This window comes from Rhipicephalus microplus, chromosome 9, assembly GCF_043290135.1.
Source record: "Rhipicephalus microplus isolate Deutch F79 chromosome 9, USDA_Rmic, whole genome shotgun sequence".
In the NCBI taxonomy this organism is placed as follows: domain Eukaryota; kingdom Metazoa; phylum Arthropoda; class Arachnida; order Ixodida; family Ixodidae; genus Rhipicephalus; species Rhipicephalus microplus.
In genome coordinates, this window is record NC_134708.1 from 42,819,605 (window position 1) to 42,844,236 (window position 24,632).

General features: G+C 45.9%; 1 protein-coding gene across 2 annotated transcripts in view; it reads right to left on the bottom strand.

Annotated features, from left to right (window-relative positions):
- The window catches only part of l(2)k09022 (HEAT repeat containing 1 homolog l(2)k09022), a 147,275-nt gene that overhangs the window by 71,892 nt on the left and 50,751 nt on the right, over positions 1 to 24,632 (bottom strand). For both annotated transcript variants that reach the window (XM_075873504.1, XM_075873505.1), the window contains exons 12-17: positions 21,552 to 21,644; positions 20,588 to 20,673; positions 14,052 to 14,245; positions 11,875 to 11,981; positions 5,437 to 5,722; positions 3,793 to 3,944 (exon numbers count right to left, since the gene is read on the bottom strand). In XM_075873504.1, the coding sequence (XP_075729619.1) occupies positions 3,793 to 3,944; positions 5,437 to 5,722; positions 11,875 to 11,981; positions 14,052 to 14,245; positions 20,588 to 20,673; positions 21,552 to 21,644 (918 nt within the window). The remainder of the gene's footprint in view (positions 1 to 3,792; positions 3,945 to 5,436; positions 5,723 to 11,874; positions 11,982 to 14,051; positions 14,246 to 20,587; positions 20,674 to 21,551; positions 21,645 to 24,632) is intronic.

Here is a 24,632-nt window from a genome sequence, read left to right on the forward strand (position 1 = left end):
ACCTTATATATAAACGCAAGACGCTCCCGAAAGGAGTCGTTTTTTCGAGTGGTGTGATCGTGCGGGCCAGCGAGAAAAATGGGTGCGCGTTGCAATCGATGTCTTACGTTTTTTTTTTTTTTCGTGGTGGAAATCGGGTGCGCGTTACAATCGAGGGCGCGGTAGAATCGAGTAAATACGGTATACGAGCCAACCTGGCAACAGAAAAATTCTTAAAACCCCCGAGCGGGGGTTATCGACTTTTTTTTAAATTTGTAGCTGTGATGAATTTGCCTTTAGCGACAAGCATAATCACGTTTTGCCGCCATAAGTGAAATGGGCGCACTGAATTATTTTCCCCTGTTTTTGGCACCAAAAGAAAGAACAACAAAAAAACATCGCGAGAAACAATGCTGGGAGTACCAAACACACGCGCAAACCTCGGCGCTGCGGTCTCATAATGGCCGAACACATGAGCGTAGGGTTTTCCACTAAGGTGAGAGTCTATAAGAAGGAGCGCAAATGCTCCCGGCCGAAATTTCGCGACATCAAATGTAGGCGGTTCGTCCTGTATGTAGCTGACGCAGAAGCCTAGCTAATGTTCCAGCCGCACACAGTCGCACCGTGCATGATTAACGTCCTCTATCCGTAGCTTGTCTCACTGCAGCTACATGGGTTCGGGCAAATAAGGCAACAAGCTAGGTCAACAGCACGCTTTATTGCTATAGGTTAGCAATAATGCATAAACGCCACGAGGAGATACTACGGAAGACAAGGGTAGACGCTCACTCCTTGGTCGTTGTCGTCCTCGGCTCTCAGGGGGCTGCGGGTTTGACCTCCTCCTTCCTAGACCGGTGTCAGGGAGAGTTCGGTTGTCGGCACGCTGGTTTTCTTTACTGCCCCGGTTTCCCTTTCCTGACAAGTATACGTTCCCTCGCTGAGGGAGGGGAAACCCGTTCCATGCGTGGGAAAGGAGGATCTCGAGCGCAGGCCGCGGGGGTGTTCCTTCTCTTCGCAAGAGGCTTTATTGACTCTCGAAGGGACAGTCATGTCCCGGCAACTAGGCTGTCGTGCTGCCATAAAAGGGAAAGGGTGGCTGGGCGCACATGTTCCCCCACACAAAACAACTAGCAAAATATATTTTCGTTAAAACTCGCGTATGTCTTCCCGGGACGCACGTCAACGGACGGGATGGTGCAGCTGGCTGCTGCGAAAGCGCGAATAAAAGCTTTAGCTTTGCTCGCTACTAGATTCTTTGGACAGGAACGGCAAAACGCTTCTAGCCTCTTTTACGTCTTTGCCGCCTTTCATCCTGCCGCTGCGTCAGCCATGTGCCCTTGGAGCTCGTAGATCGCTATCGCATCGCCGTGGCCTCGGTTTTGGGCATGGCGGTTCGTGGCAAACGGTAGTTCTGTTTTCAATCCACATGCCCTCAAAACTAAATCGTTTTGTGTTACCTATGGCCGCAACTGCCGCGGTTTTCTCCACAGAGTTTGCGGAAAGCAGCGTTGCTTTGACTGGTCGTTCGTGGGCCGCGCCCACAAATTAGGAGACAGTCATTTTATGTTATTTATGGTCGTGACTGCCGCCGTTTTCTCCACAGAGTTTGCCGAAAGCAGCGTTGCTTTGACTGGTTGAACGCTAGCCGCACGCACACTTTAGGAGTTCTGTCAGTAACGTTATCACCAAACATGACCACGTCGAAAAACCACGGTTTTGTCCGCAGTTGTTGTGGCAACGACAACCACACGCACAGTTCAAGACAGCGCGTGTGCTGGTTGCACGCATACTTCCGAAGATTCGAGCATGCTGCTCTCGATCGGCCTTAGTTCGACGGCTTCGGTACTAAAGTTCATATCACGTGCCGCGATTAGGAAAAGTGTTCGGAACATTCGAATTTCGCCTAATGGACACGTGAATTTGGCTGGAGAATTTCACGAATTCGTATCTGCCACAGTTTCACATCCCTGAGACTCTACTGTAAGTTTAGATGAACGCCTCTCAAATTCGTTTATCATGCAGTGGGCTGGCAAAAAGCCTGGAACAGACTGACCTGCATTTTCGTCAATGCGGCCACATCTCGCACACACATTTCGATTTTCGGCAGATTTTCATGGCAACCCTACCAATGAGAGAAATGGTCGCAATCCCCGAGTCTCCCGGACAATGCCGGAGACTTTGCAAGTATGTGACGACGATAGCACCAATAGATATAGGTCTCTCCTGGTGGCAGAATATAGCACAAGGTAGTTTTTGTGACCTATGCAGCCAGCAACGGCTATGCGCTGTAGCCAATCGAAGAGGGCACACTATTTTACCAATTTATTTTTTTTTATTGGAAACGAAATTTTTTAGTAAATATCAGGCAAAATTCGTAAAATCGTATGCGCAATCAAAATTCGTACATTTTACGGGAAGTCAAAAAGAGCTGGCAGGTATGCAAACGCCGATCTGGGACACACGCCTGTGCCACGCTTCTCTCTTTTTCGTCCCTGCCACGTAGAGACCCTTCTCCTTTTTGCGCCGCGAGCGGAGAGAGGAAAAAAAAAAAGCTGTCGTGGAGTGATGGTTAGAAGAGGAAAGAGGAAGAAAGGCACCCAATTTCTGTGGCCTGATAGGGAGCACGATGCAGCGCCTCCACGGAGTGTTGGTTCTCTCTCAAATGCCGATCTGCGACGTGCCGGTGCCACACACCCCCCCTTTCCCGTCCTTGTCACGTAGAGATGCTTTTCCTTTCAATGCCGCGCGTGAAGAAAGCAAAAAAAAAAAAAAAAAAAAAACGCTGCCGTGGAAAGTTGCTTGTCTTTCTAACGCCGATCGCTTCTCTCTGCGCGGAAACGCTCCTCTTTTCTCGTCACGTGCTGGCCACGCTGCGGCTGCCGTGTAGAGGGTAGCAGCGAAGGCGCAATCGTTCGCAGGAAAGTAAAGAATTCTCCAATTAGACTCGACCACTGTCTACGGTAATTGAAGCATTATTTGTAGTTATTTAAATACTGCCGCGATTACAGTGTCTAGCAATTTTATTATTTCTGACGTCGTGCCAGGAGCCGCATAAGACTGCCCAGCGAGCTGCATGCGGCCCGTGGGCCGCAGGTTGCGGACCCCTGAGATGGACGGTTTGGCGCAATTTACGTCGATTTTATCAGGGTGGCGCAGCAAATATTGTTAAGCCCACTTTGGCACAGTAGGCGCAAAAGTGGGATCCCTGCACGGGGAAAGAAAATACCTCACGTGTGCTTTCTAAGCTTGTAGAGTGATTTGCCGAGAGAAGAGAGCAATTTTCAGCTGAGTTTGAGAATTTACTGTGATCGCACGCCGCGCTATAATATTTGGCTTGCGTGTCCTCGGTAGCCTTGACTGCCAATCGGCAGCGCTTTCTGACAGTGCTCAAGAGGTGTTGCAAGGCCTCTTTAAATTTGTTGGGGGGCTTGGCAGCAGAGCCGATTTCTACTGGACAAGTGCTTTCACGGTTCCACACTTCTACACTGCAGTGAAACTACCTTTACAGGCAGTACATTCGGACTAATATGCACTTATTCGTTTCTTGCAAATACTTCAAAATTTTCAACAATTTAAATTCGAATTGAAGCGAATTCAAATACCCTACTATTCGTTCGAATATTCGAAGCATTTGAATATTCGCACAAGCCTAGTTAAAACTCTTGCAGAGTCAGTTCAGTTACTATGGCACATCATGCTCAAAGGATCATATATCACACAGACGTTCAATGTAATGCTGGGAACATTATCAAGCTCTGCCTAAACAACAGAAGTGCATGCGTTACGCAGAGATCAACTAAAAAAATTTTGTACCTTGAAAAATTTTTGAAGCAGCTGGCGAAATTGTAACCGGCAGCTGCTCTTGACGAGCGAATTCTCTGCAATCGTCTCGAAAATGTCGGTAAGGATGTCCAATGCAGCTTGAGTGTCCTTGTCTTGTCGTTTTAGGACCCACACAGGATTATCTGTAATATCATTGACAAATTTACTGTTCACAGTGAATGTATCACCTCTTAGCAAACGTTCAAGTGAATTACTATACAGCAGGCTTAAGTCAAAACACTGCACTTACATTAGATGTATTTTGCGGATACAAAACAGGCCAAAAATACAGCAGCATAGCATATGCAACCTTAGATTCACAATCCAAGGTGGTGTTCACTGGCTTCGAATGTTCCGCTGCCTCTTAGTCGAACACCATGTTTGCCATGCGCACACACTCGCACACTGAGACAACCTTCGTCCCTTCTTTCATGGCCATCGAATCTCCTTCTGTTCATGTTGCTGACCACTTTGCTTTTAGTTTAGAACTCTCAAGAGGAAGGTATATAACAGCTGCATCTTGCCAGTACTTATCTACGGAGCAGAAACCTGGCGGCTTACAAAGAGGATTTAGCTTAAATTGAGGAGAACGCAGTGAGCGATGGAAAGAAAATGATGGGTGTAACCATATGCGACAAGACGAAAGCAGAGTGGGCCAGAGGACAAACCGGAGTTGAAGATATCATAGTTGAAATCAGGAAGAAGAAATGGACGTGGGCTGGGCACGTAGCACGTAGGCAGGATAATCGCTGGTCATTAGGGGAACTGACTGGATTCCCAGAGAAGGCAAACGCACGAAGGGAGACAGAAAGTTAGATGGGCTTATAAGATTGAAAAGTTCGCAGGTATAGCGTGGCAATGAAAAGCACAAGACTGGGTTGATTGGCCAACATCAGAGAGACCTTTGCTCTGCAGTGAGCGTAGCCAGGCTGATGATGATGAGGATCAATTGCAAGGGGCCCGTAAAATCGCAGTGCCCATCAATCGTTGAACCCACTAGGAGAAAACAGTAGCTGCAAAGTGTGGATGGTGAAGCTTTAGCTGAGGTGGGGCGCTACCACACGACAGGTTGTGAATTAGATCCCTCCCTGCAGCCGCTGCATTAAACAAATTATGAACCATCTCCCCGAAGGGAACCTAGTTGAGATGCGAAGCAGCAGCGGTGCGCACGCCGTTGATCCGGCTGAAACTGGCATCAACGCCGGTGCTGAAAAAACCGTTTGAAGCAAAGCTCGGTGTAGCCTTTAGTTGAGCAAACGTTTCTTTGAAACGCAAAGACATGGAAGATGGGTTGGGTTTCATGCATGTTTCATGCAGCCGAAAGAGTGTTTTTATTCAACGTGCGGTCAAGTGTTGCGAGCAGAAAGAGGAGCGTGTTAACACCACTTAAGTTTTTTGGGAGGAGCTGGCAGCTGCTACCGATAAGGGAGAAAGTGATGTCAACATGCAGCTGGCCCTTGACCTACATGGCATTGTCCAACAACAGCGGCGGACGCGGACGCGGTGCGGCGCGTTGACACAGAGACACAGACGGACAGCGTTACACAGGATAGTCAAAGAGCAGCTTCGCATCTAGAAGGTTGGTGCCTTAGCCATACATTTAGAAGTACAAAATGGTCATCACCACGCTCTCACCCTTCAATGCTGCCACAGGTTTCACGCCGTTGATGACTGCAGTCAAGCCACTGATGACCATGGCAGAGGGAACACGCCCATCTCGAACTGCAGCCACCGCAAACTCATACTCGCCGCAAGCTGCCTTTTCAGCCAGCAGTCGGCGGTAAAACCACAATGCTTCCTGGAGGACTTCAGCGTTTTTCGTTGAGGATGCCAGGCCATTCAGGAGGGAGCAACAAATGCATCGAAGCTGTGCTGCTGCGTATCCTGTGCTTGGGAAGCAGAGCTCTTCCAATGTCTTCACCTGCAATAGCAATGCAACTTTTAAGGTAATTAATCCTCTAATTGCCGGATACCTTCATTGCAATAGCAACTTATATCGACAGCTGAGGTGAACTTCTTCTGCACAATACAGTCAACGTCCGAAATCCCAGACTCTCAAGGGAACGCGAAAACATCCTGAAAATCAAGCAGTCTGGAAAAACGAATGCAAGCTAAACCAGACTTTTTTGATAGGTATTTTTCGCTGACAGAGAGGGTCGTAGCAGGAGTATAGGATTCTCATTCAATTCAGCTAATACATCATGTAGGTGCTTTGAAAAGAGCAGATTTTACTTAAAAAAAAAACGAAAGAAAAAAAATCCGATGTAGCCGGCGTTACTGCATTTGTACACACTTAGGCACAAAAAGACAGTCGCTATTTTCATTTGCATGGCATTCCATTTTCCCCCCATGATGTCTGCCTTAATTTCAGCTAACGCCATGCTGTCGCTGCACACCGATTACAATGTCAGTGCCCGCGCTAAATTCGAGCTCGTTGGCTGTTTAGGTGCTGCCTCTCAGTCTCGGTGTCGGAGTCATCGGAATCCTCCATAACTTAATGTTGTTACTGCGCTGTGTCTGAAAAGGGCACTTTTTTCACAAACGGTGCGTGCCCAGCGAGCGAAGAAATCTTTGTGCGCCCAACAACTAAATGCAATCGTTCCGGTCAAAGTCGAAGGCGCGCGATTTTTCCCACCGAAGGATAAGCGCGCGCGCACAAGCATCTACCCCTCCCCGTACCCCACCTCAACTCACGGGGCAAAGTACGCGTTGGAGATAAACGCGCATCGGCGCATCGTGATGAGCTGCAGGGCGCCGAGCACGGGCGGCTTTTTTTTAAAGATGATACCTTCGACGCAAAAATTTTGACCTGTCTGTCTGCACATTTGTCTGTTTGTCCACCCTTAACGACGCCCTTAAAGACGTGGAATCGGCAATGAGTAAGGTAAAAAGACAGTATACAATACTGATGGGACACTTTAATGCAAAGGTAGGGAAGAAGCAGGCGGGAGACCAGGCAGTAGGAGATTATGGCATCGACACTAGAAACGCCAGAGGCGAGAAACGCCAGACGCAATAATTTACGGATTTTGAATACCTTCTATTGAAAACGAGGAAACCGCAAGTGGACATGGAGGAGCCCTAATGGCGAAAATAAGAACGAAATATACTTTATAATGAGTGCACACCCAGGCATCGTGCAGGACGTAGAAGTGGTTGGCAAGGTACGATGCAGTCCATAGAATGGTACGGTCTTGAATTCACCTAGATTTGAGGAAGGAACGACAGAAACTGATACGCAAGAAGCCAATCAATGAGCTAGCACTGAGAGGGAAAGTAGAGGAATTTAGTCTCGCTTCGGAACAGGTACTCGGCTCTTAGTGAGGAAACCAACCTTAGCATAGATACAATGAATGATAATCTGACGAGTATCATTACGGAGTGTGCAGTGGAAGTTTGAGGCAGGGTAGTTAGACAGGACACTGACAAGCTTTCCCAGGAAACGAAGAATCTCATTAAGAAGCGTCAAATCATGAAAGTCTCAAGTACAACAGACAAAATAGAACTGACAGAGCTTTCGAAGCTGATTAATAGGTGTAAGGTATCCGATGTAAGAAGGTATAACATGGAGAGAATTGAACACGCTCTGAAAAACGGAGGAAGCGTCAAAGCAGTGAAGAGGAAACTTGGGACAGGCAAAAATCGGATGTATGCACTAAGGGACAAAGAAGGCAAAATAAACACCAATATGGATAGAATAGTTAAAATAGCGGAGGAGTTTTACAGAGATCTGTACAGTAGCCGGGACAAACACGACTTTAATACTATAAGAACTAGCAGTAACCCAGATGACACCCCACCAGTAATAATAGAAGAAGTCAGAAAAGCTTTGGAGAGCATGCAAAGAGGCAAAGCTGCTGGTGAGGATCAGGTAACATCAGATCTGCTGAAAGATGGAGGACAAATTGTGTTAGAAAAACTAGCCACCCTGTTTACGAGGTGTCTCCTGACGGGAAGGGTACCAGAGTCTTGGAAGAACGCTAACATCATCTTAATACATAAGAAAGGAGATGACAAGGACTTGAAGAATTACAGGCCGATTAGCTTGCTCTCTGTGGTATACAAGCTATTTACAAAGGTAATTGCTAACAGAGTAAAGAATACATTAGAATTCAATCAACCAAAGGAACAAGCAGGATTTCGAACAGGCTACTCAACAATCGACCACATTCATACTATCAATCAGGTAATAGAGAAATGCTCAGAAAATAACCAACCACTATACATAGCTTTCATAGATTACGAGAAGGCGTTTGATTCAGTAGAAATATCAGCCGTCCTGCAGACACTGCTGAATCAGGGCGTCGATGAAGTATATATAAACATCCTGGAAGAAATCTACAGGGGATCAACTGCTACCATAGTGCTTCATAAAGAAAGCAACAGAATACCAATCAAGAAGGGTGTAAGGCAGGGGGACACAATCTCCCCAATGCTATTTACCGCGTGCTTACAGGAGGTCTTCAGAAGCCTAGAATGGGAACAGTTAGGGATAAGAGTTAATGGAGAGTACCTTAGTAACCTGCGCTTCGCCGATGACATTGCATTGCTGAGTAACTCAGGGGACGAATTGCAACTCATGATTACGGAGTTAGACAAGGAGAGCAGAAAGGTGGGTCTTAAAATGAATCTTCATAAAACGAAAGTGATGTACAACAACCTCGGAAAAGAGCAGCGCTTCGAGATAGGTAATAGTTCACTTCAAGTTGTAAAAGATTATGTCTACTTAGAGCAGGTAATAACCGCGGAGCCGAACCACGAAATTGAAGTAACTAGAAGAATAAGAATGGGGTGGAGCACATTCGGCAAGCACTCTCAAATTATGACAGGTAGACTGTCACTATCCCTCAAGAGGAAGGTATATAACAGCTGTATCTTGCCGGTACTTAGCTACGGAGCAGAAACCTGGAGACTTACAAAGAGGGTTCAGCTTAAATTGAGGACGAGGCAGCGAGTAATGGAAAGAAAAATGGTAGGTGTAACCTTAAGAGACAAGAAGAGAGCAGAGTGGATTAGGGAACAAACAGGGGTGAAGGATATCATAGCTGAAATCAAGAAGAAGAAATGGACATGGGCAGGGCATGTAGCGCGTAGACAAGATAACCGCTGGTCGTTAAGGGTAACTAACTGGATTCCAAGAGAAGGCAAGCGGGTTAGGGGGAGACAGAAGGTTAGGCGGGCAGATGAGATTAAGAAGTTTGCGGGTATAAATTGGCAGCAGCAAGCACAGGACCGGGTTAACTGGCGGAACATGGGAGAGGCCTTTGTCCTGCAGTGGACGTAGTCAGGCTGATGATGATGATGATGAATGACGCCCTAAAAGGCACAGGAGTGACCGACCGATACCCCGAACAGCCGACCCCATCCACAGCGCCCACTAATATTGCTCAATGTTCAGTGTTCATACTTGTGCGATTGTCTATTGAAAAGTGATTATTGTGCATATCTGAAGCACCATAACAACACGTAAATATTTTGTATGTATATCTTTTACTAGACAAGGCATACATAAGCAATTCTAAGGACCGTAGCGTTTATCACGCTGCGCTGACCATGCAATGCTTGCACGAAAGGCAAGTGTTTCCAACGCTTTGCTAAGATGACACGGTGGTGGCACCTACCCGTCGCCTAGCGTTCTACACCTTATCACCTCCGAGATGAGCGCGCACGCCACAGGCGCGCTTCGTTTTCCAAGATAACTGCCAGATGCCACTCATGTCTCACGTGTAACGTGACTTGATGCACTCTGAGACTCCATATAATTTCTATCACCATAAGAAAAAAAATCTGAACGTCGTCGGGGCCACACCATGCATGCGCGAGCGGGGTCGAAAACGAAGACGGAACGACACGTACACAGACACACACACGGATACCGCGGAAAACTATTCGGTAAAGCACCCTCCATAGGCAACGCGTGCCCACATATGTGACGCTAACTAAAAGCGTGGCACTGCCAACACGCAAAAGTAGTTTTCTTTTTTTTTGTTTTGATTTTGGTTAAAAGATGAGGGGGGTGTGGCGGCGGGAACGGCGGCCACATTGGCTCGTGGGGTGCAGGCCTGCCTGCCCACCTGGCGCACACCCGCGCGCATTAACGAGCGCTCGATCTTGCCTGGTGCGCCGTGCATGCCGACACCGCTTCGTCGGAGGCGGGGCAGCCGCAGAAGATGCATGCTCATACCAAAATGCGAAGCGAAATTCCTAGATTGTCCGCGGAGAAAATTCGTTATATCAAGGTTGTCTCCCACTGTTACTTTGTTACATAGAGGTTGAAAATACATGCGCTTCTATGGAGTGACGTTGGGAATTGAAAAACTTCGTTATATTAAGGAATTCGTTACATAGAGGTTCGTTAAAAGCAGGTTTACCTGTACATATTTACAGTGCAGGATAGGAAAATATAAAATCGGGAAGGCACCTTGCGCACATCACAATTAGATATCAAGGTAAGATTAGGTTGGTAATGTCACCTCAACTGCTGAAGCAAAATGACACACAAAATATTATTCCATGTTAACATTTGGTACAGCCTAACTATTAGTTACAGACATTAGTAGAACTGCATGCAATGTTTGCTACTTGTTTAGTACAGCTGTGAAAAAAGAAAAAAAAGGAGGGGGGAAAACATCCAGTAAAAGTTTGAGTCACCAGCAATAATACAGGTGCACATTCTAAATGTTCACTTTTTCTAACAATCACAAATGTTTTCTCCTCGATACCACGTATGAGAGTAGTGCACTACATAAGATTAAGCCCAGCGTGCTGCACATAAAATTGTTTACACGTGAAGCAACTTTTTCTTGGGGCTGTGTCAATCCCTAGGCGACTGTCCGCTCCCCCACTTTGCACGCCAACTCGCCCCCTTCTCCTCGCGTGAGCACGAAGAAGGGGGGTGGGGGAGGTGGTCAAGCACTGCCTCTGCTTTGTTTCTCCTCTCCCGTTTATCGCTCCTCTATGACGCCACCCACACTGACTCAATTTCAGAAGGTTTGTTTTCTGACTAGAAACTGGCCCAGAGCTGTGCCACATGTTCTGGCATGTGTGTTGCATGTCGCATCTTCCTCGCTCTTGGTGTGCGTGCGTGTTCAGCATGGCGGACAGGAGGCCTCGCATCTTTTTTCCTGCCGCTCAACAAAACGTCGAAAGTGTGACCGCTTGGCTTGGCCGTAATCCGTGCGTTGGGTGCCGCATTGCAGAGTGCTCGCTCATAGCTTCCAACCACCTGGCAGCTAACGTGCCACTTCGGACGTCCCTGTATTCAGCTGTGGAGATGGCGCATATTTCGTGAGTGGCGGTGATGGCTACATGCACGCAAAACTGCTTTCGCGATGCCGACTTCGTCGACGTCGGGCCCGATGCCGAGCCTGAAGCTTCCCAACAGGACCACTCCGGCGGCGATTTATGGCAGCGCGTTGTCGACTCCGACCGGGCAGAGCGGGTGGGACATCTGTTGCGATGGTTTAATTACAACCAATGATGATGCCGACACCGCGGAACCGTCCACGGATTAGGGCACTGTGAAGTAAGCACGCGGCAAGAGCGATTTGGAGGAATTGGATTGCGAGAACGGTGAAACTCTGGAGACAGTGCCTCATGCAGCTTATGCTACGGGCCTCAGTGAAGAGGACGTTGCCGTTTTAAATTAACTCGAGACCGCCCTTATCACTTCTGCTCTTTGAAACACGTGCATCATGGACTTACTTGGGCAAAAAATTGTGTGTTTTCACTCGTAAGCTTTTTAAAAGCTGTGTTTCATTTACTACGAGCTTTGGGATACAGCGAACGGATGCCGCGTCAGGCTCAGCTTCGTTATAAGTGTACTCGACTGTACTTTTATTATTCCCGAAATCTATGGCTCAGCAGGGCTAAGGTCACGGTCATGATTTCAATATGACATTTCGTTTGGTTGTGTGACAGCACGCAGGTAAAGGGACACTGGGTCCGCTAAATGTCATTCGTTATAAATGGCATTAGAGGCATTAGATTTGCCGTATGACAGGGGTATAATACACTCTTTCTCAAGCTTTTCCCTTTCCCACGTAAATATAAAATGCTGGTGCTGCTTCTTACCAGAGCCAGGGGCTGCTCAACCTTCCCTACAGTCTCCGCAATGTTGGCCAGTAGCAACTCGGTGATGGTGTCCAGGTCCACTGCTCCCAAAGCAGCCGCCATCCTCTCTGCAAAACAGTTAGCCATTGAATGACATTACCCAGTCGAGACCTCTCTGCTCAATAAGTTAAGTGTCCTACTTTCCAGCCTATAACATGCACCTTTTTCTCTGAAGTTTTCGCTGGCGTGTCTATACAAAAGTGCGCCTTATATAAGCAAAATGTCATGCGATCTTGAGTGACCAATCTGTCCACATTTCATTCGCGAGTAAGATAAGCTGCATGAAAGCATTCGTAAAACATATTGTAATCCTGTTATAACAACGAAGCAACATTGATGTCATGCAGAAGCTACTGTATTTACTCAAATTTAGGCCAACCCTGATTCTAAGCCGACTTTCAATAGTCTGAAGCCAGATAAAAAAAATACATAAAATGTAGGCCTAATGAATCAGTGAAGACACCATGCACTAAGACAAAACGTTTATTGAACATGAAGATGAAACAAAGCAGTTGGTTTACAATTCTAATACCTCGAGAAACACATAGTCACTAGTCCTGTTGTGTGTGTTTCTCTTTCATTGTTTTTTTTCATGCTGCTTCTAACTATTTGAATCATGAAGATACCGCGCTCATTTCGAGTCATCGTCGCTGCTTTCCTTGTCACCGATTTCTTTGTCGCTGTCTTCAAGCAGTGCGCAATCCTTGGTGCCATCAAGCGCATTAAACATGCCACACTTCTTAAAAGATCGCACAATCACAGTTCCTGGGATGTCGTCACATGCTGCAGCCCCTCCGGCGACGCACATTTTTTTTCGTCCACCCCAAAGTCCTGCCCAGCTTGAATGTTGGACGACGGCTCCCCAGCTATAACAACTTTTCTTTTATAAGCGGGGCTATAACAACACCGCTTGTTTGGCGCCATTGAGCTACGCCACACACAGACCTCTTGAAGCGCGACGCGAAATGACAAAACAGCTTGCCTCAACACTCGTCACAAAGATCAAAATGGCGGCCACACGTGTTTACTTAGGCCAGGTGTTGGCTCGGCTACTAATGGCGAAAATACAGTCTAGGTGGCGCTAGTTGTGCATCCTTCTTTCAGTGCGTTTTTCAAAATCCCCGTATCTAAGCCGATCATCAAGTTTCATACAAATAAATTTGAAAGACATCATCGGCCTAGATTAGAATAAATATGGTACTTGCCGTAAAGCAGCACTGCGACCACTCAGATTACGACCGCCACTGCTACGCAGACTATATTGTTGTCTTCTTGAAGCATTAAACCCACAAAACTGATGAAATAAATAAAAGAGGGGCACCCCACTGTGTGCCAGTCCCATCTGACACGACTAACTAAATAGTATGAGTAACCAACTGCAACGTTTTATCGCAACATTTAGCGGCCATGATGTACCAGTTATAAAAATGAATGAAGGCACCACTTGATTATCAGAGTCATCAATTTTCATTAGAGACTTCTCGGCAATCCAACAGTAGTCATCCTGCTGCCAATGACATTTTGTGCCTGTAAATTTCGGTGGTTTCAGTAGTTTCGGTGAGTGTGCGGCACTATCGTTGGTCAACTGGTTGGTTGCGTGTTCCTGCAGTCTTATATTGATGCAGAGCCAACGCCATCGATCTGCTTGAAGGTGCTTACCATGCCGATCGAAATGCCTAGAGGCCGACAACGATAAACCAGCGTTTCAAATAAAATTTCGTGGAATTCTTGGGCCGTCTTGAAAATTGTTGCCTTACCGATCAAAGGCAGGCTACTTTAAAAATGATCGCCTAATTATTCAAAAATTATTCAAACAGTATTTAGACTAGTATTAATATTCGATTCGGTGTCCTCCCTGTATGATTCTGTTCAGAATTTCACTATACTAAAACCTAATTAAATAGATGCAAATAACACGAAAATAAATTTGTTATATTTGAAAATTGGTTATAATGGTATACTCTTAACACTATATATATTGCAGAACTATTTTTCATTTACTTTATCATAGCCAATATTGCATTTTATCTGGGTTCGTTATATCGAACCTTGAATGTATTCACACACCCCTAATAATTACATATACTGAGCCTTAACTTCCACAACCATCACACAGTACACATATATTCCACACTCACTGTCAGTGGTGACAGTCTTGAACATTGGAAACCGCTGAAGGGCCCGGCTAGCATATGCCACGCGGGCAAGCGATATCTCAGACTTCTCCGTCGGCATCAGAAAGGGAAGCAGCGTTGCAAGCAACTGCCCTTCATCCACAACGGCGCAAAGGTCATCGCATACAAATGCCAATGCTCGAGTGCGAAGATCAAACCTGCAGTAAAAAAAATAAATAAAAAAGCATGGACCGATTCGTTGTAGTTGCCAGATGGTGAATACATTACGCCTGCAATGTCATGACCCAGGGTGGCACTAGAGACAGAGGCACCTTGTCATTTGACACACAGCGCAACGTCATATGGCGTTGCCTTACCTAGAACTCCTCAGAGCCGAAACTTCAACATTCATAAACTAAATGCAAGACTTTTACTCTTCAAGCTACAGCGATACACACACAACACAGCCGGACAAAATCGCCGCGCAGAAACATTCACGTTATATTCACGTTATATTCACGCAAATATCCTCGTCACAAAATGTCATGCTGCTTTTTCATTATCAATGCAATCTGTGAGTGTTGCGTACATCTCTTCTTGAAGGAGCAAGTAAGCAGTACTATTCACTGCCTGGGGAAGTCAATCGAATTCACTGCAAAACAACCCTGATACCTCAGCTATCTTTTTCGACATGGTTCAGTTTCGTTGTGATTTTTTGCAATGGTTCCAGGAGTACAGTGCTCAACCCTCCTGCCTCCCCTTAGCACAAGCATACCGCACAAGCCTACCAAGAATGTTTAAAGAATTTTATTAATAGCGATTTATGCTGCAGTGGGTATTATTTTTAGCTACAGTAAAGCCTCGTTAATTTGAACTCGGTTATTTTGAAATCCTGCTTAATTCGAAGTATTTTTGCAGTCCCGTATTTCGCAATGTAAGTTTGAGTGGATAAATTGAAGCGGGAGTCAGTACAAGTCTCGTTATTTCAAAAACTTTGGGTGCGGTGCGCCCATTCCCAATCCCGATTTTGCCGCAAATCCGCGGAAACGACGGACCTTAACAGCCACTAGGCAATGTACTTTAGCGATACTAATGACTGGTAGCTGAAGCACTTTTGCCTCCCTACTTCCAGCACGAAAAATAAAATTATATTAAAAAAAATAATAGTCTTGTGATCAACTAAAATATGCCCCTGTGGAAAGCAAGACGTGCTCCACTGCAATACACGAACAATGTGCAGGCAGCATGTCGCATGCTTCTCGCAACGTCAGCGTGCCACGATTTATTCATTCTTTCCGGGAATTTAAATAATAAAGAACAGTCTGCAGAGATCCAGGATGTATGCGAACCTCTGAGCGCCGGTTTCTCCAGCAATCCACGCACTTTCACAGCTGGTGGAGTTCTTGCCTGCAACGCCTACTTTGAAAACTCTGGTCGAAAGCTTCAACATGATGTTTTCCAGCGAAAACACATCGCGAATTTTGTCACACTGTCCATTATTAAATTCTTTATTTTATGACAAATAAATGGGCGAATGGTCGCATCATGACGTGCTGACGCAGCGAGGAGCAGGCGACATGCTGCCGGCGTGTCACTACTGTGTTGCAGTGTCTCTTTCGCAAACGCTAATTTCAGCTGTTTTTTTTTTTTTTTACAGTGAGAGAGCAGTTAGGCCCAGAATTTCCCCTTGTTTGCAGCAAAACTATGACAAGGTATTACTCGAAAACATGACCCTCAGAGCCACCAACTAGCCGGCACAGCAAATGACCAGCCCTGACTAATATGATTAATTTCAAGTTCCTTGCATTCCACATTTTGTATGTTCTGGTAATTCGAAAACCTGCTTCATTCAAGATTTCTCACGCTCCCAGTGACATCGAAATAACGAGGTTTTACTGTACATAGGTATGCACCAACAAAATATGAAGATGAACTAGCGCAAGCATGAAGACCCATCAAGATAGTAAACGCTAGTATTGCTTCTTGTTACAATTTCTGCGCACTCGAAGACTTCTACATTTTTCCACATCCTACATATACAGTTTCAGTGAAAAACAATATACAGTGAACTCCCTTTAAGACAAACTCGAAGGGACCATGAAGAATTGTTTGTCTTATCAGATGTTCGTCTTATCAGAAGCACCCTCGAAAAAAGAATTGGCTACATACCTAGGTGCATGCAAATATCTTAGTTCAAAACAAAGTATCAAGTACACTTACAGTGAAGGAAAAAGACACAAAAATAATTTATTTGAGGGAGTAACCTGATAGGCAACTGCTTTTAAGTGCTCTTGCTCGGCTTGATCCAGTCCATAATGGACGTCTGTTGCAGGTCACTTCATCAACGGCGGCGGCCTCACCGGCAATAGGTCGGAACACAAGTCCAAGTCTTTTTCTGAAGCGATCGAGCCGCCCGTCGCGGCAGGCATACTCGATGTTCATTCATAGGGCAATTTCCTCCGCTTTTGCCTTCAGAACTACGCCGTTCACAGGCAGATTCACGCTACGAGCACATTGGATCCATGCGAGCAGAACATCCTCCAAGCCATTGTGCGCAGCCGTTCGCATCTTCTTTTGCTTTGGCGTGAAGTCTCCATCGCTCAATGCAGCGGTTACCCGCGCACTATCCTTCACGATGCCCGTTAGCGTGCTCTTTGCTATTCGGAACTTGCGTGCAATCTCGGTCTTCGTGAGCTTGCCAGCTCTCACTTCGGACAAAATTTCTGCTTTCCTTGAAAGCTCGATTGGCTTTCGTTGTACAATTGGCTTGCTGGCCATTTTCAATGAGACAAGCGAAGCAAACAATGCGCATGGAATAGAAAACGTGCGATCGCAGGCTCGGCGCAGAGAAAGAACTCATTTCCTCGGCGATGGCGGTGGCAGCGACGGCGAGGTCGGAGAGGTAGAACATCCATGTGGAGAGAGCTGTGGCTGTACGATGCGAGCTCATATGTTCCCGTTAAGAAACGGCTTTGGTCATGAGAGCTGCTCTCTTCGCGACTAGGGCGTCTCGGTCGTCATTTTGTTTTTTTACTTTTTCCCCTGCTTGCTTCTTCGCGGCCGATAGCCGATCTCAAAACTCTCTCGCTCTCTCATTTTTTTCTTGTTTGCTTTGCCGCTCGCTCTGCAGGTCAAAGTGCGAGTGATGCCGCGGGCCATTCTTTTGTCGCTGCCTCCCTCCCTCCGCCTTGGCGCGAATTTGCTTTGCGCCATTGCTGCTTTTGTATTTTCTTTCCCTCTGGCCGCGGGAATGCCCCCCCAAGATTGCCATAATTCCTCTGTAGAATCGCCTCGGTCTTCCGGTCTCCGCGAAAGTGTTCGTCTTAACAGAAGAGCAGATGCAAGGCTGTTCGTCTTAAGGGGAGACGCTCCTCGAAAAAGTTTTTTTTTTATTTCTAGGAATAGAGACTTGAAAAGTTTGTTATTAGTATAGTTTTTCATGCAGATTTCAAATATGCAATCATTTTTTGTGTAGCTGCTATAATTATTGAGTTATGCCATAAACAATAGCAAAAAGTTACATTTTTTGCGGGCACTCTTTTATGTACTAAACTTTCAGTAAAAGCACTGTGTCTGATCTTATTTGACTCTTGGTAGATTGAAAAGTGCAAATATCTATATAGATATGTCACAGAAATATTGGAACCAAGAAAAAAAAAATTGTATTGAATGACTTATTATTTTCAATCTCCCTTGAAACAATAAGCTAATATTTTCACAACTAATGCTGGTAGGCATTGCAATTTAGAGTAGATATTTGCATTCTGCATGTGTTGAAGAATATGTGTGCCAAGTTTCGTTACTATACAATGAATATAAGTTTCTAAAAGGCTGCCCGGAAAACGTGAAACTGTCAGAAAAAATGAAAATGAGAAAAACAAGTTTGAAAGTTCGCAAAGTTGGCATTTATTAGGAAATCATTCTTTTTGTGTCAAATTAGGGCACAATGAAAAGTACCTTGCCTTGAATGCACTGCAAGTGTCTAGAAGTCCCCTGCACCATAGCTTGGTCCTTCACGGCTCTTGCGGTCAGTGTCCTCAACACGAGCTCTCTTCGCTGTGTTGCGACGGTGTGCCCTCGCTTCTGCAGTTTGCTTCAGGTTCATCTTCCTGATGCGCATGACGTCACAGTGGTCACCATGTGTGGCCACATCTTGTGAGGGGAGAATTCCAATGCCTTCGAGCACTTCTTCAAAGCCCCTGTGGCCTTTGTTGTACCAGAGTACAGCAAGAGCGGTGGCTGTCTCCATAGTTGTTCTGGAGGCGAACTTTGTTTTTGGACATAGCAGCCATATCTTGTTGTTCAGCGATTCGGCTGCATTCTGTGTCTTGCCATGAAGGCACCGAATAAGGAGTTTCTCCTCTGTAAGGCGCTTGTAGATAGTCATAATTGCCAATCCTTGAGCCTTCGTCAACAGTGGGGTGTGGCGTGGTGCAGGCTCCCCCAGTGCTTCCGCACGCTTGTGCTTGCACCACGAATTTGGTCCCGCGGGGCAAAAGTTGTGGCTACTGGCACCATCACTGGAGCAGCAATGAAAATACGATGTCCATATGGCAGTGTACATATTTCGGACACTGTCCTTGTTGCTCGTGATGGCGATCTTGTAATATGTTTGTAGTTTTATTATTGTCGCATCTTTCAGTTTTTCGCCTCGTGGCAGTGGCGTTGCCAATTACCGTAGGGCAGTTCCCAAGCGCTTTGCAACGTGGTTCGTGCACTCTTCTTTGTCAATGGGGGTGTCACAGTATACATTTGCCTCGCAGACTGCAGTGTAGGCCTTGCTGTCACCATCACTTAGGAAGCTGGTGAATCGCAGTGGAGTTTCATAAGACAAGGTCCTCTGCCATATATTGACAGCTGCCGCAGGTTCCATTGCATGGGATGAGCAGTCAGTGTTTTTTTGGCAAACTGGAAGATGAAAAGCTCGCCATATCTCTTCATCCTCCCCAAGGTCCCTGTGTATACTGCAAGCATGGCAGTAGTTCGAAAGAACTTCAAAATCGAGGCAGAGCCCCGTGTCCAGGGACACGACTGTGCACACTCCATTGTGGCTTTTATGACCTCTTTTCTGCCAGGTGCTATCAAACATGACTGGCACATCTCTGCAACCGACTGCGTCCTTCGTGATGTTTCGTGCCTGGTGCAAGTTTTTTCTCACTGCCGTCATCGCCGCACCATGGAGCTTCTTGCAAATGCCGTTGAATGTCTTGTGATGCATTGGGCTCGGAAGACCGAGAATCGCACAAAATCGTGAAAGTTGGTCGTGGCCTGCGCCTATAGCGCGTGCTGCCAGAACTGCCTTCACGTTTACAGCAAAGCTGTCACGCGAGCTGCCGCTGTCAAAACGAGCGCTCGTTCCTTGGTCCCCGGCCGAAGCAGTACGTCTCGACGTGTGCGTGAACGAAAGTGCAGATTCAGGGCAATCAGAATTTTGACAGCACAGTTCGAGGAATGCCGAAAGTCCTTTGCGCTTTCCAGCTGCCTCTCGCACGCCGAGCTTCCGTTCGCGGCAGGTTGGGCATTGCGCACCCGCCACAAGTGCCGTCAGCGCATCGATTTCGCAAAGCAGCATGTTCGCAGTAGCAGCATCTACCGGTCTACGTTCACTCTCGAAGAATCCAATCTTCCTTTGGGATGCACTGACGAATTCCACGGCAGCGGCTATTTCACAACCACTGTCGCAGGGTTCGGTGACGGTGTCAGGCCTATCCGAAGTCGGAGCGTCGGGGCGTTGGTCGGGGGCGACATCGTCGTTCGCTGTCGCTTTGCGAAGCGTCCGACGCCGTTTCCCTCGATACTTGTGGCGAGTTCTGAACTTTCGATTATCTGAACTGCACTTCTTCGGGCTTGCCATGACGCAAAAATGCAGAGAGACGCAGAAAAACTCGATCGCGACGTCCGAGGCTTCGCTCTTTTGCCGGAGAGATAGGAGGGGGAGGAGCGTGGAGCGCACCGCCGTCCAATGGCGGCCTCGCGCTGTGTGTTGCGATATTCAAAACGCGTGACGTACGCGTTGTTTTTTGTTTATTCTGCGTGAAGGCACGAGACTGGCTACTAGTGGATTATGAAGGATACGGCCTTCGCAGCATGCGTGCACGATTGCAAATGGCGGCCAACGCGTCGTTTTCGCGACAGGACGACGCGTACTTCGCCGTTTTTCGCGACTTTCGCGCATTTCTCGCGTCACCGCTGCCCACTTGGAAGCATTTTTTGATAATTTCTCGTGCGAATTTCAGCTTGATATTTTCAGAAGTAATAGATTATAGTCCAAGGATGCCGATACAGCCGGAAAAAAAAAGCGAAAATTTTCCGGAGAACCGCGACTTTTCGACCCGCGTCTCCCCTTAAGAGGATTTTTTTCGCATTGGGTCTATGGAAAACCAAACAAACGTTCTCACGTTGTTCGGCATAAGCGAGAAATCGTCTTAAACGAGTTCGTCTTAATGGGAGTTCACTGTATCAGAGCAACCACGGTATCTAAAACTTTTTCTCACAGCCGTGCACGACTAGTGCCACAACAAATCCTAGAAACAAAACCAAGGACGGCGGTCAAAACACACCATTTTGTGCTTTCTTCTGCAGGCTCAAACAGGATTCGCTTCAAGGTGTTCAGGACAAAACTCTGCTCCACAAAGTTGCAGAGGTCCTAGAAAGCAAAAGAAGACGCGCTTGAGGCAGGAATAAGAAAAACAGAGCAGGTCTTAAAATGAAGTCGGGCTAGTTGTTGAGGACATGATGCCGGATAAAGCCACAGCTACAGTGAGAAAACAAGCGTTTGTGCAAATTTTGTTTGTGATTTTGCTTTTGTGGTGCATCAAATACATTAGCAAGCTTTGTCAATGCAGATAACTTGCCAGTGACTTCAGTAACTGCCAGCCACCATTTTAGTTTTGGTATCAGACACATAAGACGCACATCAGACAAAGGCAGAAGAGATGTTTTAACACAAACGCTGTAAGACAGCATACTGAAGTAAGCCAGCGAATGTGAAGAAAGTAACAAAATTGACTCCAGTGTTTTTTCGTTTCATAAATGAATGAGAAACAACTTATTCTGTTTGTAGGGTTGGCACAGCAGACTCTCACAGCGAAACGTTTCAAGAAATCTCCCGATAGCTTTTTTTCTTTTCGTCCACTTTTCTTTCTTCACATGTACACACCAATTACTTGTAATAATATCCCCTATACTTTCCCTGGCATTATTGTCTGTTATTTCTCATTAAAAATGTGACTGACAGCTAATGTTTTGCACTGCATTTGGTAACACTGCACCGCAAAGAACCAAAACAACTCTAGTCAAGGCACCCCCCTAACGTTTGAGACAAGATCGAAAACTCACATGAGGGCAAGTAGATAAACCTCACTGCCGTCCAGGCAAATGGTACTAGATATGGTTCTTGTATCCGGGAGTAACTGCTGCTATTTACTGCTGCGTAGTGCATACAATAGAGCTTGCATGTCCAGCGAAAAACTAAGCAAAGAATGAGCGAGCAAGCATTCATTTACACAACACACAGGCACTCACCTTGCCAAGTGCAAGCACTGCCTGCACCACTTCGGGCTCTGTGTCTGCCAAGCGGCTACGCAACGACTCTCGAGCAAACTTTTCCTCCACATCCTGCACGCAAAAGAACAACTTCTTGAGCAACCCTCTCGGGACAACAAAGAAGTATGCGTCGTCTCTGACGATGCCACGTAGAAGGCACAAATGTACTCGGCAGTAAAACGAAATGCCAGTGCGCATTCTTGTTACAAAGAAGCACAGAATGTACCCAGCTTCATTGCAGCATGCGCATTCTTGTTACAAAGAAGCACAGAATGTACCCAGCTTCATTGCAGCAACAGCACAACACTACAGCTCCTCTGGTTTAGAAACACGTTTAGATTTTATGAACAAAAAGTCTTAGAGCATAAATAAATGAAACATCACAAAATTACGCATTGTGTAATTAAATTAATATGTTATGGTAAATATACAATTATGTTTTATATTAGTTACACAATTACTGCATAAATGAACTAAACATTGAATAAAGAGACATGTAGAGACAGCATAAACAGAGTACAAACCAACATTATTTGATGCAAAAATCCACATATTATGCCTCTATTTTCACCTACCAAGAACCACATGATAAGAGCAAACAAAAACTTGTACACAAGATAACTGTATATCTGCTATTTCATCAACATGTTGTGTGGCTGTCAAAGGAAAGCATTTATAAACTGAGTACACTTCAGCATAGATAATTCAAAGATTTTTTTAATACACAATTCCATCTGAATGTCTAGTCCTGGCAAAGTTGCACGTTTTCTAAGTAGAGAAAAATATTTTAAATTCATAGTCTAGAAACTATTTAAGAGTAATTTCAAACAAAATCTCTCATGACTATCGAATGCCTTTTTTATGTACCCTCATCCTCCCTCTCTTTTCAGTGTGTTTGCAAAGCCTTGAGGTGCAGTGACCCCCGACCCAATGAAGGTCCAAATGCAGCATGTACAAAGTGTTATTTGGGAGTGATCACTTCATTCTCGGGTGTCCCGTGTGCAGTGCACAGCAGCTGCTTTACAGCTGCAACATGCAAGGTTGAGCTTTCTCACTAATCATGCCATTACAGAGTACAACAGTTTGCCTCTATTTCCCAAATGAGCGTGGTTGACACAGAGAATGACAGAGCTGTGAGTTTCCGGCAACTCAATGATTATGCAATGTGAACCATGGGTAATGCAATACGCAATGAACACAATAAACAACATGCATAAGTACCATCATTGTTCGAAACATAAGCACAGTAGGCTGGTGATTAAGAGTGTGTAGTCACACATAACCTGGCTTCTCTATTACAGTCAAATCTCGTTATAGCAAACCTCAGTATGATTTTTTTTTTTTTCAGATTAACGAATTTTTCGAAAATCCCCCTCTGTATGTCCGTTGGTTTAATGTAAAAATATTACACTACTGCGAATTTCAGTATATTGAATGTTTCAGAACAACATATTGAATTTTATCCCCCCAACACTTGAGAATAACGAATAGCGATTTAAAAAAGTTACTTGCAGCTGTAGAAATAATGCCCAGCTCAATAAGTGCCACTATCATCATTATCAGAGCATTCGTGAATTTCTCAATCTGCCCGCCCAGTTCAAATGTGTGACAGCTCTATCGCCATCTACATAATCTGATACTTGTTTTTTGCGTCAGGCTAGTCAGGCTTAGCTCCGTTGCCTTTGCTTTCGTTGGAAAGCTTGACCTAAGCTTGTTCCACGGCTGTTTTCTAGCGTTTAGATAGGCGGTTGAACATTCAAAATTAGCTCTGGAAGCAGCACGAAAGAAATGCTATGACAGCGAAAAGTGCAATGCGAGACACCTATGGGATGAAGACGCCGATAATTATCGTGCGTGCTTCACTAACGCTTCAACATTACGCACAGTGCGACGACGAAGCATGCACGTGAGCTTAGCTGATGACCGATAAGATCTATACAATTTGTTCTGGAAAGGGCGACGAGAGCAACGACGGCATTGAAACAGCGCGTGCGAACCAACGTGAAGAATCGGTATTTAAGGCTGACGTTTCACAGCGCGTAAGAAGAATGCGGAAGCTTAAGAGCTTGTCTTTCAGCAGTTGAGTTGCCCACACCAAGATAGATTGCGCTTTTTCTCAAACAAACATGCACTGATCCATATTATTAGGTGTTTGTCTTTTACACACTTATTCGAGCATAACATGGTTGCGAATGTGTACGCAGCACAGGCAGGTGACTCACATGTTTGCGTTTACAATTCTTGTGTGCAAATTTTTATTACTTTCCCTACGCCTTTTCAAAATAACGAATGATATTTAGTGGTCCCTTGAGATTTGGTGTATCAAGACAGCCTCCGGCATTGAAGGCACTTCAAGCTTCCTGCACCACACCTGCTATATTTACTCGCATCATAGGCACAACCCCAGTTCTGTCGCAAAAAATCAGATTTTTTTATTTCCGCTTATAATAGGTGCACTTCGAACTTGGTCGTCACCAATGTACTTGCACAGTTGCAATACGACACCGCCTTTTTACGTTAACTGAAGCAAAGAAAAAAAAAAAAAAGACCACGGCATCGCTGCGCCAGCTCCATGAGCCCACCGAGTGTAGAAGAAGGGCAGTTCCCTGAACGTCGCAGTAACCTTTGCATTGGCGTGACTACGGCAACGCACGCTCTGCATGGAATATGCGATCGTGTCCCCGTCAAGGGCACATTGAGTTTTCTGTCAGGAAAAGCATTGTCGTTATCCCGTTTGCTACCTTGTCTGCCAATTGAAAAGCTTTTGAGATTCATGACGCGAGCTTTCACCTTTGCTGCCCCTGCGCCATCTTGCACAAGCTAGGCAGACTTTTGCTGTTGATTTGCTGGCCGCGAACCTAAACATCATATCACGCGCGCTGCTTTTGGATCAGCGCTTGAGTGCGGTCTTTTCGTCCTGTTGTCTTGCGCTAATTTCCCGTAATGGCATGCCGAACCGTAGCCTAGGCCTATCACTGTTGGTGCTTTGAGGTGGTAGTCACGGCTATCAAAGTTGTAGTTTCATACCGAATCAACGCAACTCTTTTCAGTGGCTCTACT